This window comes from Panthera pardus, unplaced genomic scaffold (assembly GCF_024362965.1).
Source record: "Panthera pardus isolate Hobbes unplaced genomic scaffold, ASM2436296v1 HiC_scaffold_6, whole genome shotgun sequence".
Taxonomy (NCBI): domain Eukaryota; kingdom Metazoa; phylum Chordata; class Mammalia; order Carnivora; family Felidae; genus Panthera; species Panthera pardus.
This window is the reverse complement of record NW_026526991.1, coordinates 19,886,261-19,904,116: the sequence shown is the minus strand read 5'-3', so window position 1 is coordinate 19,904,116 and position 17,856 is coordinate 19,886,261. Positions and strand designations below refer to the sequence as shown.

The window sequence follows — 17,856 nt, the reverse complement described above, 5'->3', positions numbered from 1 at the left end:
CTCAAGACAATTTCAAAGGAATCCACATAATTCATAAATTATCAATATTTATGAATACATATTATGTACATAATCCAAAACCAAAATATAAATCATATAGATACATAAGTCCTGATATGTTTGGAAAAATTAATTTGTCGTTTTATGAAGTGTTTTCTTCAGTTGATTTCAGGACAGCACTGTGCATGAGGTACTTACGAATACTTGTTGCTTGACCATGGATGATAGAGTACTACCTGGAACATGAATTCCACTAAAGAAAATAAGATTTAGTCAGGATCAATGTCTACTTTAGAGAATATTTTATTAAGAAATAATTGATTATATTTTGAAGGAAGATAAAAAATCAAACACTATGGCTAAGAAGTGGTTGATTTCTAACTCTTAAACTGGTGCTTTTCCGATGGTTTTAGCAGCAGATTTTCTTGAATAAAATCTACAGAACCATAATACAGATAAATGCACTATTTTTTTTAGTCTAAATTTTGTTTAGGATAAGCAGTACTGAGAGAATCCTGATTCACATAGGTAAAAATGTAATGGGCTGGATTTACAGTGTTACACAAGAAGGCATTTGCAGTCTAAATGCAAAAAAAGGTGAGGGTGGGAGGTGTTGGTATATAGAGAGACCAGGGCAGAATTAAACTCTTCCTAATCAGTGGTTAAAATATTTTTTAAAATTGGTAGGTTGGGATGCCTGGCTATCTCAGTCAATCAAGCATGTGACTCTTGATCTCAGGGTTATAAATTTGAGATCCATGTTAGATGTAGAGATTATTTAAAAATAAAATCTTGGGGCGCCTGGGTGACTCAGTCAGTTAAGGGTCTGCCTTCGGCTAAGGTCATGATCTCATGGTTCGTGGGTTCGAGCCCTGTGTCAGGCTCTGTGCTAACATCAGAACCTGGAGTCTGCTTCAGATTTTGTGTCTCCCTCTCTCTTTGCCCCTCCCCCACTCATGCTCTGTCTCTCTCTCAAAAATAAATAAAAAAATTTAAAAAACAAAATGTTAAAAAAATAAATAAAAAATAAAATTGGCAGGCTAAGCTTTATTCCAGTATCTGGACAAAAATATGTTAATTTAGCAATCCAAATGTTGGATTTTTACTATGCCTTCAGCATAGTAAAATTTTGTATAGAATATATCATATTGTTACTTTTTAGTGGTTGTTAGTTTAAAATGCGTGGTGTATATAAAACTGAAATCAAACATCTGTGGCACTGTATTACCTCTTTGTAACCCTATAGTTTTGTGGAAGTTTGAAGGCACAGTTAAGATCTACATAGTCCTTTAGGCCATGGACATCCCATTCTCCCTTCTTTAGGTCTCTAATTCTTAACACAAAATAGATATTCAGAAAATGTTTGCACTGTGATAAATGTAGTGCTAAAATATAATGCTGATTTTCTGATTTATCCCTTAGGGCACTAGTGTTTTGTCACCTGGACTCCACATAGGAATAATTATTATATTGGCAATAATGATCTATAAAAAGTCAGCAACTAATGTGTTTGAAAAGCATCCTTGTCTTTATACCCTGATGTTTGGATGTGTCTTTGCTAAAGTCTCACAAAAATTGGTGGTAAGAAATTAATTTATATTTCATGGTATAAATAATGTACTTGGTCCTCAAATACAAAGCTGGAAAGTATTCCATACAATGGTTAGGTTTTTAATGATGTTATCATTACAATAAATAGCTATTCATGTTCTAAGTAAAACTGTGAATGAGTTAATGTTATATTCAGGGAGATAATTTCCTTTCTGTATGGTAAGTCTTTTAATTATCTGTTTAGCTGTAATTATCAACTATAAGTTTTTGATATCAAGGAATTTAAATATTGGGAACTTTAACGAGCTACCTAGTCATGAATTTGAGAAGTTTTAGAATCAGTATTTCCGGATCAAATGTGAGATTAAATGGTCTCTTTATCTTTGTCTTAATAGTGAATTAAAGTTACGATTCTGTCCTGAAAAGTAAAAGCTAAAATATTTAAAACTTAATAGTGAAATTATTTTGTTTACTTTTTTATAGATAGCTCACATGACCAAAAGTGAACTGTATCTTCAAGACACTGTCTTTTTTGGCCCAGGTCTTTTATTTTTAGACCAATACTTTAATAATTTTATAGACGAATATGTTGTTCTTTGGATAGCAATGGTAAGTTCTTTTCTGCTAAGATTTTTATTTATTCTTAATATATGTCAGATAACCCTATGCTTAAGAGTCATTTCAGTGAGATAGCAGATAGCCTCACTATGTATACTGTAAATGTTTCTGAATATTAAAAATATACTCCTTTTAAGCCGTGAATCATTTTTGTGTGTGTATAGAAATGGCCCACATTATCTGGAGATCAGGCTTCCAACAACTTAAATCTTTAAAAACACAACTGTGTACCTTAAAAATATATTTTTCTCCCCTACCAAAAACAATACAAAGATGTCAAAAATGATTTCACTCTGCCCAGAGAACTGCAAATACTTATTAAGTGTCTGACTTTTACTTAATCAAGCTTGTTAGAATTATACCGAGCTTATAGCAGGTAACTGGTAAATTAGATGGAGTTAGTGTTAGCAAATGTGGGCACTTATTGCATCAAGAACTGTCAGCTAATAGTGAAGAAACAAAATAGAAAAGACAGTATTACCAAGTATGGGATTCTGGGACCATTTTGTGCTAGAATTAAGCAACCTGATGTACCTGTATGCCTCATGAGGACAGTGCATAATTTATATCAATAATAATGATTCATCAAGCAAAGGTTAAATTCTCATTGTCTACATTCTACTTAAGAAAGTGGTATATATGTCATACATATATTAGTTTCTATTCAAAATGATTATAAAACATAGAATTATGGTGCTTAAGAGAGAAGCTCTAGCCATCTGAAGAAAAGAGAATCACTATTGTTAACACCTTAATCACAAACATGGATAAAGGGAGCATTATTCAATTTTTTATTTTATTGAGATATTGTCTTTATGGTCTTCAGTTAATAGTGGTTCTGAACAACTTTGCTGTATTTTCCCCTACCTCTGGACCTCAGTGACTTTCACCTAATTGTTAGTGATACATAAACACATATTAAAGTGTGCTAAAGGAAATCCTTCAGTGAATCTCTTGGTAATTTGAATAATTTACCGTATTTGTTAGATTTAAGCATTAAAATATTATCTGTTCTGTGCATGGACCATAGTACATCTGATGATCCTTATACTATGTTCTACAGTATTATTTTTTTTCTGGAGTAAATAGCTTAATACCCATTCATGGTCCATTCAAAAATCTTTCATTTTTTAAATGGTAGGGAGATGTAAATCTTAATCCTTGGAAGTTTTTCAGGCAATAGTCTAAAAAGTGTTCGAAAATCAGAATAATTTTCTTTAATTTGCTATCCACTATACATATTTTTAGGGCTCCAAAACAATCTAAATTTTAAAAATAGGGGGTAATTATTCAAAATATCCAAAAATTCAATGTAGGGTTTCTTTTACTAAAGTTAAATATACATTGCCAAATGGAATTGTTAATGTAATTAAGACATCAGGTGTTAAAAATTCAAGAACCAGGTGCCTGGCTGGCGCAGTCAGTAGAGCATGAAACTGTTGATCTAAGGGTTGTGAGTTCAAGCCCCACATTGGGCATGGAGCCTACTTAAAAAAAAAAAAAAAAAAAAAAAAAATTCAGGTACTTATTTTGTCATGAGTTGGCCTGGTTTATGCCACTGGTAGAGATTATGGTGATGAAGGCAAATTGAACTTTTCTCTAAAACACTATGTCGATCACAATTAAAAAGCAACAAAAACACTATATGATGACATATAGTTTGGTTGTGGACCAAACAAAAACATAAGGTCCTTGCTTCAGAGAGAAAACGGTCAGACAGAACTTTTCAAGTAAATGATATGGGAGATTTTCCCCTCATGGGTGAGAATTCTCTCTCCACTGGCAGAGCTGTGAGCCTCCTTTCTCTGAAAGGAAGCATTTGCCCCTGGTCTCTGATAAACTTTTTAGAGTGTGCCTTTCTCCTTAATTTTGTATTCAACACAATTTTGTATATACCTCTCCTCAACTATTGTGTCTTTTCCAGGCCTTTATTTCTTAAAACCATCTCAAAGGAAAAAGAAATGTATATGATGGGATGATTTTATTAAGTGACTAATAGTCCCTTCTAATAGAAAATTTATGACTTTGTTGCATAGCAGAAAATTGAAAGAATGTGGAGTCAAAAGACAAGTTCTGTTACTTTCCAGCTTTTGTATTTTTGTCTAGGCCTTTTACCATTCTGAGCCTCAGTTTTTATAACTGTGAAATATCCTGCATGTTCCAGAGGATTATAGTGAGGTCCAAATATGAAATATATGAAAGTACTGTAAAATGTAATATTCTCGTTGAAGAATTTAGGTTAAGGTTTGAGATTCTGGGGGGTGGGGTAGGGAAGGGGACAGAAAAATAACTGCTGCTTCAGAAAAGATAGGCCCTAATCCATTTTTTTTTTTTTTTTTGCTTCCAAAGGTCATTTCTTCATTTGATATGATGATGTACTTTAGTGCTTTGTGCCTGCAAATTTCAAGACACCTTCATCTAAATATCTTCAAGACTTCATGTCATGAAGCACCTGAACAGGTTCACAAGCATATTGACTAATAGCCCAAGGAAAAGAGGAGAAGCAGTTAGGGGAACCTATGAGTGAAGGAAATTCCCCTTTGCAGGAGGCTAGTATACAATAAATAAGGTTATATTTGAATGTAAAACATTAAGTCCTGTAGATTCCATTATGTTTATTTCAGTTGTAAAGCCCTCACTGTATATCGACATTTTTGATCACAGGTATTACCAGAGTATTACAATATATTAGTTAAAAAGAAAGCCAAAGAAAGAAATTTCAATTTTCTGAGGATAAGAAAGTAAACCACTGTGGTTCTAAAGATGAGTCTCTTTATCTCAGAAATCTTTATCAGATACTTTGGGTTTTCATTGCTAAGGGATTACATAAAAATTTAGGACTTGGGGCGCCTGGATGGTTCAGTTGGTCAGGCAACTGACTTCGGCTCGGGTCATGATCTCGCAGTTTGTGAGTTCGAGCCCCGCATCCGGCTCTGTGCTGACAGCTCAGAGCCTGGAGCCTACTTCGGATTCTGTGTCTCATCCTCTCTCTACCCCTTCCCTGCTCACGCTCTGTGTCTGTCTCTCAATAATGGATAAACGCTAAAAAAAAAAAAATTAAAAAAAAAATTTAGGACTTAAAGGATTTTAGCCATATTAAGGGCAATGCTTACTTTAATTGCTAAAAATTGACAAATGAGTTCATAATACCATATAAGTTCATGGACTGTAATACTGTAATTATTGAGTCAAATGATGTTATGATTTTTAATTAGCCATTTTTCAAAAGAGGTATGTTAATTACTGTTGTATAAAAAGAAATACTTGCTTGCAACTAGAATTTAAATGGGCTACTGGAATTTTCTATAATTTGTATTTACTAAAAGGAATTTGTCTTACCAGTTCAGAAAACAAATGAATCTTTATACATTCCTTGATATTCTGAGTTAAAATTAATTTTCACAAAAAAGTGGACTTTAAACATTCCCTTTTATGAATCATAAAACAGCAGCTAAAGCACAGTTGACATAAGAAAATTAGTAATTTATGAAAACATGGCAATATCTTCCCTTTAAAATTTCAGCAAAATTAACCTCAAATACACATGGACTCATGATAGGGAGATGATAAATATCAGTTGTCCCATCACTAAATACATTATGTACTGATTATCTTTCCACTCTCACTTAAAAGCATTTATGTTGCTCATTATGAAAATTAGAACTATTACAAGGATTGTTGTGATTCACACTCCCATCTTACCTTATTAATTTTATCCAACAGTCTGTAGACCTTAAGCCATACGATGAAATAATCAAAATTAAAGGAGTAATGAACACATACTGTGTCTTAGACAATAAAAAGGTATATTGAAAAAATAGTGAAAGGGGATTATTCTTTAAAAGGAAAAAATATGTAAATTAAGTACATAGAAATCACTCTGGAGTACTTATTTTGCCTCTAACTATTGGTAAACTTTTTAAAGTGTTTGGATAGGACTTTTTAAAGTGTTTGAATAGTACTTAAGATTTACATTCCAACTTTGGCTTAAAAGGGAAGTCCTTTACAAAATGCAAAAAAAAAATTGGAACTGTCTCCTTAGATAATCATTAATTTTTTCTTGTATAACTTATCACAGCTAGAAAAAGAGAATCAGTATGGGCTTATTTTTTAGGCTTGGAAAATCTTAACTAAGGTAAAAGTGGGTAATAGGGGTAAAAATTAGAATTTAAAACATGGAAAAACAGGAGAAAATCACTCCTTTTCCTCCAAGGGCATATTTTTGTTTTGACTGATTCAATGAAAGCAATTTCAGCAAAAAATAGTAAGTTTAACTTATTTCAAACAAATGTGAAACAATTTAATATTTATTAAATCAAGTGTTTCATATGTTATGCTATGTTTAAAAAAATGCGTATTTTTAGAGACAAGGTATAAAATCAACTGTTCGTTTGGAAATGAATGTAATCAAACTTCTATATATTTACTGAATATTAAAACTGAAAAACAAAATATTTTCTAGGTAACTTAAAGACAGATGTGAAGCATTTAAACCATAAGTAATTAAGTATGTTAGATATACGTTTAATCGTTACTAAGGGCATGTGTCATTTAATTGTGGACCAAATCCAATTAAATGGCATTTTGATGTTTTTGTGGAAATGACATATTCACAAATCCACGTCTTAAAACTGATTATAGATCTTGTTTGGTTTTCTTAATAGTTTTTAGCAGTTTATTTCTGAACACAAACTTAGGTTTCTTTTAATAAATTTTATAAGTCAATAGAATAGATTTTCTTTTGAAATCTTAATTTCATTAGAATTGGTTGTGCAACTTACTGAGTATACATGATAGGATGTATATATAACATAGATTTTGTACATTTTTTCTTAAGAAAGAACAATTTAACCTTTTATGCTTGTGCTTTCTACCTTTTGGGACTAATGCAGATACACTGAAGCCAAAACCTGAAATTAAATCATTTTTATTGCTAAAAATTAATTGACAAGTGTTAAAGAGAAAAATTCACAATTACTATTAAAGAACTGAAGGCTTAGTATATATAATTTAGGAATTGCTACTACTCACATAACTGTTCAGCTTTATGTGAAGGTTAACAGAAAGGGGTTCTTGCACTGAAGCTAAAATTAACACGATGTATTATTTTAAACTAGAATTTTTAAACCACTCTAAACAATTACATTCTTCTTAGCTAATGTTATAATTGTATCATATCATTTAGGTTCAAGTTCTTCCTTCAAAGAGTCATCAGAATAACATGGATTGAAGAGACTTTCGAACACTTGCCATCTCTTGCTGCTGCTGTTATGTGAAAGGAAATATTAAACATTTGTTTAATTTTTAGATAAGTGTTATACATATTTCAGCAAATAAAATATTTCAGTGCTTGCATTAATCCTTATTTTTTCTCAATTTAAAATATAATGACTTACAGTTTCCATCATAATTTTTTTTTGCAACATAGCCATTTCTTTTCTAAGTTCATTTTGTGCGCCCGTAAGTAGATTATCATGATTCTTTTCCAAGTCCTCCATACTCTAAAACGCAAAAGGCTAGTTCAGTTACCACCACTTTTCATCTCAGATTCTAAACTTGTATAATTAGTATTCAAAAGTAGGATCTTCAGGGGTGCATGGGTGGCTCAGTCAGTTAAGTGTCCGACTTGGCTCAGGTCACAATCTTGCAGTCAGTGGATTTGAGCCCTGCATCGGCCTCTTGTGCTGACAACTCAGAGCCTGGAGACTGCTTCAGATTCTATGTCTCCCTCACTCTCTGCCCCTCCCCTACTCGTGCGCTCTCTCTCTCTCTCTCTCTCTCTCTCTCTCTCTCTCTCTCTCTCAAAAATAAACATTAAAAAAAAAATTAAAGTGGTGCCTGGGTTGCTGAGTTGGTTAAGCATCCCACTCTTGATTTCGGCTCAGGTCATGATCTCACAGTTCATGAGTTTGAGTACCATGTTGGGCTTTGCACTGGCAGCACAGAGCCTGCTTGAGATTCTCTCTCCCTCTCTCTCTGCCCCTCCTCTGCTCACGCTCATACTCTCTCTCAACATAAATAAACTTTAAAAAATTTTTTTTAAAGGTAGGATCTTTAAATAATGTGCATTATTTATCTAAATAAAAATTTTCTAAGTAATAGAAGAAACCAAGACATGCACTAAAGGAATAAAAAGCATCAGACATGGATCAAATGTTATTATAGGAGGTACGACAGTAGTGTATTTTACTCAAAATAACAAGTTAATGAGCTGTTAAGGTCAAAATAGAACCAAAAAAAATACCATAATTTTTAAAATTTCTAATAAGCTTTCAAAATATCAGGTAGTTATGTTATTATATTATTATGACTAATAGTGGGGTGTGAATTTATTAGAGGGAATAAAATGATCTATAATATACTTTTTTCAATTTATGAGAAACAAATTATGTTATAAATCTTTACTATTCATCTAACAAACAGTGATCTTAACTCCTACTATCTAAAAAGTACTATATTAAGTGTATGGAAAAATTTAGAAACAATAATACATGATCACGCTTTTATCACAGTAAGAAGAAACATATAAACAATGCAAAATTTTGTAACAGGAATGGAAATGCAACTTGCTATGGCTATGTAGTAGAAAATATACGATTAATTCCAATTTAGTTGTCAAAAGAATACAATTTCAATAGAGAGAAAAAGTAAAAGTATTTTAGGGCAAGAGCATAAGCATAATGGAAGTACATAGTGAGTGAGTTCAGAGAAAGCAATTATCTGGAGGAGTGGGAATTACCAGACAAATGTAGTAATTGAAGCATAAAAAGAAGATAACATTATGGGCTGGGGCGGGAGGGAGATCTTGAATACCTAAGAATTGAAAATGAGAAGTTACTGACTTTCAGGAGGGAAAAGATGTTTTAGGAAGATAGTATGACAGACCTATGAAGGGTAGTTTGAAGAACAGAAAGATCAGTTGAGGTTTAATAGTAAAAGCAAAGAATGATGAGGTTGTAAACTAGGATAGTAGCACTGGGAATTGAGAGAAAGAACCACTGCAGAAGCAAAAATTACAGGACCTACTAATAAATGGATGTGAAGAATAAGGGAGATGTAGGAATCAAATATAATACTAAAATTCCTAATCTAAGTGTAACATTTAGTGATAAGATTTTTAAAAAATCTAGTACTTCATCTACCTTCACCAATTAACAAATGGTTTTTAGAGTGCATTAAAGCAAGCTGATTGGGATCTTTTTTTAAAAAAACGTGTATTTATTTTTGAGAGAGCGCAATTGGGAGGGGGGCAGAGAGAGGGGGACAGAGGATTCAAAGCATACTCCACGATGACAGCAGGGAGCCCAATGTGGGCCTTGAACTCACGAACTGAACCATGAGATCATGACCTAAGCCAAAGTCAGACACTCAACCGAGCCACCAAGGTGCGCCTGATTGGAAACACTTTTAAAAATAACTTTGGTGTACATACATATTAAACTTCTTTAAAAATAATTGTTTTAAACTATTTTACTAGTTTATTCAGAGCATCCCAATTCCTTTAAAAGGGGTGACATTTTAACATTTGAACAAGATTATCTAAAAGGATCCCCCACATCAAAAAAAAAAAAAAGTACGTGCAGGATTCCAATGAACTCCTATGAACTGATACTAAAAAAATATGTATCTGCATGAATAAGAGGGCAATGCCACAAACCACAATTTGCTAATATGCATATGTGTCAGCTAATTCTCAATCCACAAATTTTTAATCAACTGGCTTTTTCATTCTATTCTATGTCTGAGCCATCTCTTATGATTATAAGATGGCATATAAAGCTATTTTTAGTCACTGTAATAATCCTAAAAGCAAATATACCATAAAGCACATATATAATACAGTAGAAAATAAGATATTCCTCATTTTCAATTGGGTACTTTCTATTTAGCAAATATTAGAGATACAAAGACAAGTAAAAGACTACCTAGAAATAATTAATGGACATTCTATTTTTAGTTAAGACAGAACTATTACTAAAGTTAATAAAGTATGAATTTTATGCATAATATGTACATTTAGGTAAAATTCCCAATTCACCATTTCCTGTTTTTAATAATCCCCACGATAACATTAGAGTCTTGAAATGAAAATATATTTAACACTTGTAACAAAATGGAAAGTAAGAATTTAAAATATGTAAGCAAAATTTTTCCCTTAGAAGGAAAAAATTATCTTCTATTTCCAAATATAATGTTATATAAGAATGTATTACATAACCAAATACAACAGACCTTTATGAACTGCTCATATAACTGTCTAATTGTTTTCAGTCTCTGGTTCTGAACAATTCTAGATTGTTGAAAAGCCTTTTGTTGCTGTCGAAACAGGTTCTACAAATGTAAAAGAAAAAAAATTTTAACAATTTGGATAAAATTTAAAATTTAACAAAAAATAATTCTGCATTAAATTTAAAAGGTATAGTTTTTGAATCAACACTGTTTTAAGGGGCACCTGGGTGACTCAGTCGGTTAAGCATCCGACTTCGGTTCAGGTCATGATTTCATGGCCCATGAGTTTGAGCCCTGCATCTCACTTTATGCTGACAGCTCAGAACCTGGATGGAACCTGCCTCGGATTCTCTGTCTCCCTTTCTCTCTGTGCCCCTCTCTCAAAAATAAACATTAAAAAAATTAATCAACACTGTTTTAACTATTATTACCAAGTTCACCACCATATACAACAATAATGTAATAAACCTAACAGCTATTGAGTAGGAACACTTAACAATACACAAAATATGTTTTAATTCTTGGTGCTTTCAGTATCACCCTGGCTAATCCTTCCAATAATTTTGATTTTTCAGTTTCTTGGCCTACTTTCCACCAATGGTTTTTGTGTCTCCCATTCTACTTTAGCCATTCATGCACATACTCATACCCTAGATTTTGTAATTGCCAATATCTGCAACCTCTACATAATATTAACAATAGCAAACTTCATAGTAACCATGTGTTAGATACTACTCTGAACTCTTTAAATTCAACTTTCCAGCTACTCTGTCTGTAGCTGGTCATGACTTCAGAAAACCCCACACTTATATGCTGGTAGGTCTCACTTTAAATCATGATCACTGTGATCACTAGCCTAAATTGGTCCTTAACGCTACTTGGAAATTACATTTTCCTAGTCTATTCACTGGCCCACTCTTCAGGAAAGTATTTTATACTGTCTCATTTGACTTCAAAAAGCAACTTCTTTTCTACCATCCAATGACCTTAATTATTTCACGAAATAAATAGAAGTAATCCAAAGAGAACTTTGGTCCCCATCACCATATCTACCTACACAACTACATCTATCTGTGTTCACATACTCTACCTTATTTCCTATTTTTAAGGATGAACTATACTTGTTCTCTGCTACAGCCAACTTTTTCACATGTCCCAACCATTCTAAAGAATTTAGCAATTGTCCCCCTCTTTCAATTCCTTATTTTTTCTCAAGATTATTCTTAGCAGCACACAAACATGTTGCTCTTTCTCTATTCTTAAACAAAAAACCACACACTATTCCTTTTCTACTCAGGCTACCACCCCATTTCTATCTTTCCTATTCTCTCTTATTCTCATTCCAGTCAACTCTTTGTACTCTCTTTTCTACCAAATCATTCTGATAAAGAACACCAACAACCTCCACATTGCCAAATCCACCCTATGTGGCCTATAAGTAGCATATGACAAAGTTTATCCTCTCTCTTCAAAGGCTTTCTTGACTTCACTTGGAGTCTTTTTTTCTACCTATTAGGCCACTCATTCTCAGTCTCCTTTACTGGTTCTCCCTCATCTTCTTGAACTCTAAACACTGAAGTACCTATTCCAGAGCTCAGTTCTTAGACTTACTTCTCTTTCACATTTACAATTGCTCCCTTGGTGATTTTATCCAATCTCATGGTTAAATGATGTATTTATGTTGAGAATTCCCAACTTTGTAAGTTCAACTCATGTCTCTTTCCAGAACTCCAGACTCATATACCAATGGCCTACTCAACACATCCCCTTGGTTGTTTCATATTAACATTTCTAAAACTGAGCTGATCAACCAACCCCTAAGATTATTTAATATGAATAGTACCTTAGCTCTTAAATAAGAAATGTGTGATAATTTTATAAATGAAAGAATTAAATACAAGGATAGTTAACACAGTTATATATGGGAGGGGCTCACTTCCATCTCCTATAAAGATGGGCATGTAACAACAGTCTAGTCATTAAAAGTAAACCATGTTTTAACCATAATGACTCATTCAGGAATGGGCAAATAATCCAAACTAGATCAATGATATTCCTCCAATGGACTTTTCTTTCTGCAAGTTATTGAGAAAGTCTATTTTAATCCACTGAGGTTACTAAACTTGTAGCAAGTTTACAAATGCAAGAAGCTATCTTGCTTACCACACTGAAACAGCCTATTAAGAGCTGGAGACAGAGCCCAAATGACACTATGTAAACAATCCTTCCTTATACCCATCCTGCTATGCCTGAAACCAAACTATTCCTGGACTTCTTTTATATAAACCAATAGTGTTTTTTGTACCTTGACAATTTCTGTCACTTGGAACTGCAAGAATCACAACCAATACAGGAACAACAGCTTTTATAAATACGGTGTGTACCCATAATTCTCTGGTTTACCGTTCAGCAGGGCCAAAACACATAGCCAGCATGGGAAGTGAAACCCAGCTGAGTGTTACGGATCTACTACACAGCTAGGCTCTCCATTCCTACTTGACACTTGGTTATAATAGATTAATTATAAAACTAAGTGTGATACTAACAGCTAGTTTTTCTTCTTGTTCCTCAGCTTTCTGCACATCTATATCCCACTGATGAAACAAAGCCAGAAATTGCTGAGAATACTCTTGATTAAGCTTCTGCCTGTTAAAACATAAGAATGACTATTATCATATTTCATACCAATAGAAAAAACATTCAAAACAAAATTGATTTGACATAATTAATACTACAATAAAGGAAGGAAATAATGGCTCCTTAAATTTTCAGATGTGAAAACAAAAAGTAAAATAATGATTTATGCTGATTCTAGAAGTATTTATTTTCCTAACCAGCTGACAGAAAATCCCTCTTGTATGCTTTAGTTCTTAAGATCTATGGAAGTTTTATTATATATACAAATTTTCCAGAAAACTTCATTTTATCTCCATGCAGTTTATTTCTCATTTTCTCCAATTGAATATAGTTTCTGATATGATAAACAGATTCAATGAAGTTACTATGTTTATAAGATTTCCAAATAGAAATATTTCACTTAATTTTTCCCCATTTTGGTATGACAATGATTTTGTAAACAGTAACATTAAGCCATTAGCTAAAATATACAGATTATTTACAATAAGATTGATCTTTTTCTACATTGTTAAATAAGTAACTATCACAAGACTCATAATTTAGATGACATTTACTTTTTATTCCTTTATAGTAAAAAAACCTCAATGGTTATTTATTTATTTATTTATTTATTTTTTATTTTTATATTTTTTTAACGTTTATTTATTTTTTTAATTTTAATTTTTTTTTTTTTAACGTTTATTTATTTTTGAGACAGAGAGAGACAGAGCATGAACAGGGGAGGGTCACAGAGAGAGGGAGACACAGAATCCGAAACAGGCTCCAGGCTCTGAGCTATCAGCACAGAGCCCGATGCGGGGCTCAAACCCAAGGACCGCGAGATCATGACCCGAGCCGAAGTCGGACGCTTAACCGACCGAGCCACCCAGGCGCCCCACTCAATGGTTATTTAAATGGAGAAAAAGATAATCATTGATTTCTAGGAAATCATCTCAAGTCTATGAAGGAGTACGGTTATAAGAGTAAAGAAAGGACTTAGAGAAAAGTAAAGCCAAATATATTTTTTACTAGAAACACCAATAAATAGAAAATGATAGTATTTTTCATAATTTGCACCAACGGATACTAAGAAATGATACAAACGTTGTGTCTGTGAAAAACCAACAACCTTACCTTTGTTCTTGTTGGGTTTTCCAAACATGTTCAATTTTCTGGTTACTAGTCTTGAGAGAAGCCTTGGTATACATTTCTAGTCTTTTCCTCTTGGCAAGGAGAGCCTTGTTAATGTCAGCTTTATTGAAAATAAATACTTATTAAAACTTAATGTTGATGAAAATTATTTTGTTGCCACATGTTCAAATTAAATAGGGGTACAGTTGGTTCAACAGTTTTGGAAAGACATTTAAAATTAAATCTTAAAGTATAATATTAAAAAGCAAGACTGCTTTTTTTCTAAGAAAACTTTCAGCTATTACTATCCCGATTCTGACTTTCCTAACTAAATTTTTTAATTTAGAGATGATTTAAAAAAGCTAAACATGAAAAATAGATATCTCCTAAAACATACCTCCAAATCTTTCCAGCATATTTTGTACTTCGCCCCTGTGAAATTACATTAAAAAGCTTTTAATTAAGGATCAAAATATCACACACCCAGTATTTTACATACAATAGTTGCGGGACAACCAAAGTAGACTTTTCTTAAAGTACTTTATATAACAGGCAAAAATTATTTTGAGCACATCACCCCATATCTTCAAATATTCCTGCAGAAGTCCTTTTCTTCCCGTGCTTATCAATTACTGGAGTCTTCCCTGCATTGACAGTAAGAAAGAAAAATATTTTCAAAACTAAGTATGCCATTTTTCATGGTAATTTTTCATGGTGTAGTATCTTAATTTTGAGGCCTTTTAGGATTTTTTTGCCAACATTACTGTTTAAAGCAGACATATAAACACAGTACTTTCTCTGCAGTTTGGATGCAATTAAATCAGGATCCATGACCATTTTATAGGAACAATTTTGCAAGTCTTCCCGTCTTAATGTCATAATAGGCCAGGTTTGTACTTATTTATTTTTACATATTATATGTATTTATGCCATAAGTGTTATATATTTTATTTACCAATCAATCAGAAATCTGGAGAATAATGACTGTAAAGGCAAGAGATGCTGTGTAAGCTTTTCTAACTCCAAATGAGAAACATGAAGCACATCAAAATGCTTTACAAATAAAGTTTTATTATCGTTTAAAATGTAGTGCATTCAAAACAAGTGAAGTACAGGACATGGTCACTGCCCAACAATATTAGATATACTGTACCTTCAGTGACATCCTCCTCTGAACCACTCAGATCCTTTTTATCTTCTTTCTCAAAGTCATAGGCTCTTACGACCTGATCCTCCACTGATGTCTTCCCAGATTTCCCTGTATGCTTTCTTCCAGACGGCACCATATTTAGTTGTTTTCTGACTTTTAAAAAATAAGTCTCTCAAACCTTCTGAATCCAAAGACACCATTTAAGTAAACCGGTAAATTTCAAAATTAGCGCTATCAAATAAAGATCATCTTAGGTGAATAACATTTGGGGAGTCTTCTCACTTAATCTGTTGGCCCGAAAGTTAACAAAGAAGATAAAGACAGCGTCGACGGTGAGTTTGCACCTGAGGATTGAGATCTGAATTTTAGTCCCGCTTCTGCCGGATTCTGGCTAAATTCGGGCGAATCTAGTTTGTGCATTTCAGTCACAGAGCGAAATTGTAGTTGTTGACAGGATCGGTCGTGAGCATGCCCCAAAATGAGTTTACAGCGAAATAAATATAAAATAAAAACGTTCTGCAATCTGTGCCTCGGAAAAGAACAATTCCACCTAAGATTTTTCACAACATAGACATCGAGGACAAACGAAGAGACGCCCTCGGTTCATTTTAATTGTTTCTGACGGGTTTGGGGCGGGGACGAGGGAGAGATGCGCCCACAGATGAAGGCCCACCTCCTCCCCAGAGATAAATTTGCTCAGGGTCTCCAGACCTGTCAGAACCCACTCAGCCCGCGGCTTTCCACCTGGCCCTCGCCTGCTCAAGGCCCTGCCCTCGGTGAAGTTCACGGACTTGATTTTCCCGTCTGAGGCCCCACCCAGGAAGTGCCAGTCGGAAAGATTTGCCTCACAAATTAAGAGTAGCCCCTGGCTCCTTCTCCCGCGCTAGACAAAATCTTCCCCTCCTCACCCCTGAAAAAAACCCCAATGGCCGATGACCACAGATATAGGTCTTTCTACGGGTGTCCCCGCCACTCCAGCATCCTACAACCCAGCACCTCACCTGAGGTATCCGCTTGGCTGTCGCGACGTTCTTCTGAGGCAACTCAGAATTCCCGCGGGAGAAAAGCCAAGCGACCCTCGTCTGGGGGCGTCGCTGATTGGCTGGTGGTAGCGCGCATGCCTATAGAAGGCCACAGGTTCCGCCCCCACGGGCAACTGACCACGAGACTGCTGACCCAGAGTGCCTTGCGGGTGGTAGCCTGCGCGTCTACTATGGTTGAGGTATGTTCTTTTCTAGTTTTGATTTTTAATTTAAGTTTCAAATTTTTGTAGTATTTGAAAATTGCAGAAGAATATGTAAGTAATGAAACATGGTTAAACACCATGTCATTTGTGAAGTAGAATTTTACCAGAACCCTTGGAATTTCTTCAGGATTGCCTTACCATCCCATCCCCCACCATTCCCCTTTCAGAGATTTTTTTTTTTTTAATTATCCCGAATTTTGTGTAAATCTTCATCCTCCTGTTTTCTTATTTTGTTGCCTTACATATGTGCCGTTAAACTTGTTTGGTTTTGTTTGCGTTTGGGCCATACAAAAAAAAAGAAAAAATTGTACCGTATTCTTTGTAATATTCTGCGTCTCTTTACATTACGTCACTAAGAGAATCTATATTATTAGGTGTAGCCATAGTTCTTTCATTTTCACTGCTGTATAGTATTTTATTGTGACTCAGTGCTCCATAGTTCATTCCATGGACATGTGGATTGCTTTCAGAATATAGCCTGTATAAACAATGTCACTATGAAATTTTGATCTACATATATGCTAAAGTTTTCGCAGAGAATCTGGATGTGAAGTTGCTGGGTCATAGGCTGGATGACATTCAGTAATGGGGAACTGGTTTCCAATTCCACCGGCAGAGTTCTCATTGTTCAATATACTCACCCCTTGGAATAGTCAGATTTTTTTTTCTTTTTTCTTTTTTCTTTTTAAGTTTATTTATGTTTGAGAGAGGGAGTGCCAGCAGGGGAGGGTCAGAGAGATAGGGGGACTGAGGATCCCAAGCACACTTGGGGTTGACAGCAGCAAGCCTGATTTGCGGCTTGAACTCAGGAACCATGAGATCATGACCCGAGTGGAAGTCTGTCTTAGCCAAATGAGCCACACAGGTACCCCTAGAATAGTCACATTTCTTAATTTTGCCATTCTAGTATAAAATGATATTACTTTGGGGTCTTTATGTTTCTGTAGTTACTTGTAAGATTAAGCTCTTGTTATGCTTATTGGCCATTTGCATTTCCTTTTCCATGAAAATCTCTTATTTGGGGTTTTTAGATTGATTTATAAGTCTTTATATATACCAGCCATTAATCTTTATGACTGTTTTCTGTATCTTTCCAAAGAAACACATCTTTATCTTGAAGTCACAAAAATATAAAGGTTTTAGCGTTTTATTTTTTAAGGGTTTATCTAGAATCGATTTTTGTGCCTAGTGTCAAGGTAGAATCCAGTTACTTTTTTTGCCCTATGTGGAACCCAATTTATGCTTTTTTTTGCCCTATGTGGAACCCAATTTATGCTTTTTTTTTGCCCTATGTGGAACCCAATTTATGCTTTCC

The 17,856-nt window shown here is 34.0% G+C and overlaps 2 protein-coding genes and 1 long non-coding RNA gene across 7 annotated transcripts in view; 2 read left to right on the top strand and 1 right to left on the bottom strand.

The window, feature by feature from the left end:
* Positions 1–7,528, top strand: part of CHPT1 (choline phosphotransferase 1) — a 35,035-nt gene extending 27,507 nt beyond the window's left edge. Inside the window, exons 6-9 of one of the 3 annotated variants that reach the window (XR_002079164.2) lie at positions 1,423–1,581; positions 2,035–2,160; positions 4,519–4,718; positions 7,355–7,528. Coding sequence is in view for 2 of the 3 variants with exons in the window: in XM_053895588.1 (XP_053751563.1) it covers positions 1,423–1,581; positions 2,035–2,160; positions 4,519–4,629; positions 5,893–5,982 (486 nt within the window). In the remaining variant the exon portion in view is untranslated. Of the gene's footprint in view, positions 1–1,422; positions 1,582–2,034; positions 2,161–4,518; positions 4,719–5,892; positions 6,904–7,354 lie in introns of those variants that run through there. The other 2 variants (XM_019446592.2, XM_053895588.1) reach the window with 2 other exon arrangements.
* Positions 7,081–16,477, bottom strand: SYCP3 (synaptonemal complex protein 3). 3 transcript variants are annotated; one of them, XM_019446596.2, is made up of 8 exons: positions 15,299–16,477; positions 14,723–14,789; positions 14,543–14,577; positions 14,149–14,266; positions 12,945–13,044; positions 10,402–10,500; positions 7,566–7,670; positions 7,081–7,434 (listed from the first exon to the last, which is right to left on the bottom strand). In XM_019446596.2, the coding sequence occupies exons 1-8, from the start codon at positions 15,429–15,431 to the stop codon at positions 7,381–7,383; spliced, it is 711 nt and encodes a 236-aa protein (XP_019302141.1). In that variant the 5' UTR covers positions 15,432–16,477; the 3' UTR covers positions 7,081–7,380. The 3 variants fall into 3 exon arrangements, with proteins under 3 accessions (XP_019302141.1, XP_019302139.1, XP_019302138.1); XM_019446594.2 differs by having other exon boundaries at positions 7,081–7,670; positions 15,299–15,448; positions 16,297–16,477; XM_019446593.2 differs by having other exon boundaries at positions 7,081–7,670; positions 15,299–15,444; positions 16,297–16,477.
* The window catches only part of LOC128775044 (uncharacterized), a 30,650-nt gene continuing 29,201 nt past the window's right edge, over positions 16,408–17,856 (top strand). The window contains exon 1 of the long non-coding RNA XR_008419634.1: positions 16,408–16,517. This is a non-coding gene — a long non-coding RNA (uncharacterized LOC128775044). The remainder of the gene's footprint in view (positions 16,518–17,856) is intronic.

Excerpts from the sequence above, each read along its gene's own strand:
- SYCP3 (XM_019446596.2), bottom strand. The coding sequence starts at position 15,431 with ATGGTGCCGTCTGGAAGAAAGCATACAGGGAAATCTGGGAAGACATCA. Across the intron at positions 14,267-14,542 it reads TATGCTGGAAAGATTTGGAG|CTGACATTAACAAGGCTCTC; the intron begins GTATGTTTTAGG and ends TTTTCAATAAAG. Across the intron at positions 7,435-7,565 it reads AAAAAATTATGATGGAAACT|CAGCAGCAAGAGATGGCAAG; the intron begins GTAAGTCATTAT and ends TTCACATAACAG.